Raw genomic sequence first — 799 nt, 5'->3', positions numbered from 1 at the left:
GGTCGTCAAATTGACGGATTTTGGGTTTAGTAACAAGTTTGTCCCCGGCAGCATGCTGGATACCTCCTGTGGGTCCTTGGCATATTCAGCTCCGGAGATTTTGTTGGGGGATAGTTATCATGCTCCTGCTGTGGGTTAGTTGTTGGGTTATTTTGTTTAATTTGTAATTGTTATTGGTAAAAAATGTTTGTATATTAATTAATTAATTAATTAACTGAGCAAATCAAATCAAAAACACTTATAAATAGAGCAATGAATCATTAGAATATTTTAATGAATGTAGGTAGACTGAAATCACTTTTATTATCTGATCATTAGTTTCTTATTATTAATATACTATAAAAAAACTGCTTAACGAAGTGTGTTCTACTCACAAATACACACACCCCTAACTAAATTAGCCCTTAAACTTTAAAATTCTACAAAAGGTTCACACCTAAATTTACTTTTATTCTTTTCACACTCCCCTGAACAGATATCTGGAGTCTGGGGGTGATTTTGTACATGTTAGTGACAGGAAAACCTCCGTTTAACGAGGCCAACGATAGTGAAACTCTCATCAAAATTATGGACGCCCAGTACGCCCAACCTATCCATTCTTCAAAAAGCTGCCAAAAGTATAAAAATGTTTCATTCTTGGTCACCATTTTTTATTTATAACATTATTTATTATAGCTTTTCATTTGGTTGAATTCTGTTTTATTTTATGACATTATTTATTTTTTTTTTATCATGGTCATCATTATCATCAACACTAACATAACCATCATCATCACTAACACTATCACCATTATTGTTT

General features: G+C 32.3%; 1 protein-coding gene across 1 annotated transcript in view; it reads left to right on the top strand.

Moving 5' to 3' along the window:
• HELRODRAFT_83625 (hypothetical protein) overlaps positions 1 to 660 on the top strand; it is a gene marked incomplete at both ends in the record, with an annotated part of 2,929 nt that extends 2,269 nt beyond the window's left edge. Inside the window, one exon of the mRNA XM_009023601.1 lies at positions 476 to 660. Within this exon, the coding sequence (XP_009021849.1) occupies positions 476 to 660 (185 nt within the window). The remainder of the gene's footprint in view (positions 1 to 475) is intronic.
• Positions 661 to 799: the final 139 nt, after the last annotated feature.

The sequence above is a fragment of the Helobdella robusta genome, assembly GCF_000326865.2.
Source record: "Helobdella robusta unplaced genomic scaffold HELROscaffold_37, whole genome shotgun sequence".
Lineage (NCBI taxonomy): Eukaryota > Metazoa > Annelida > Clitellata > Rhynchobdellida > Glossiphoniidae > Helobdella > Helobdella robusta.
The sequence above is the reverse complement of the archived record's forward strand: the minus strand, read 5'-3'. Positions and strand labels throughout refer to the sequence as shown.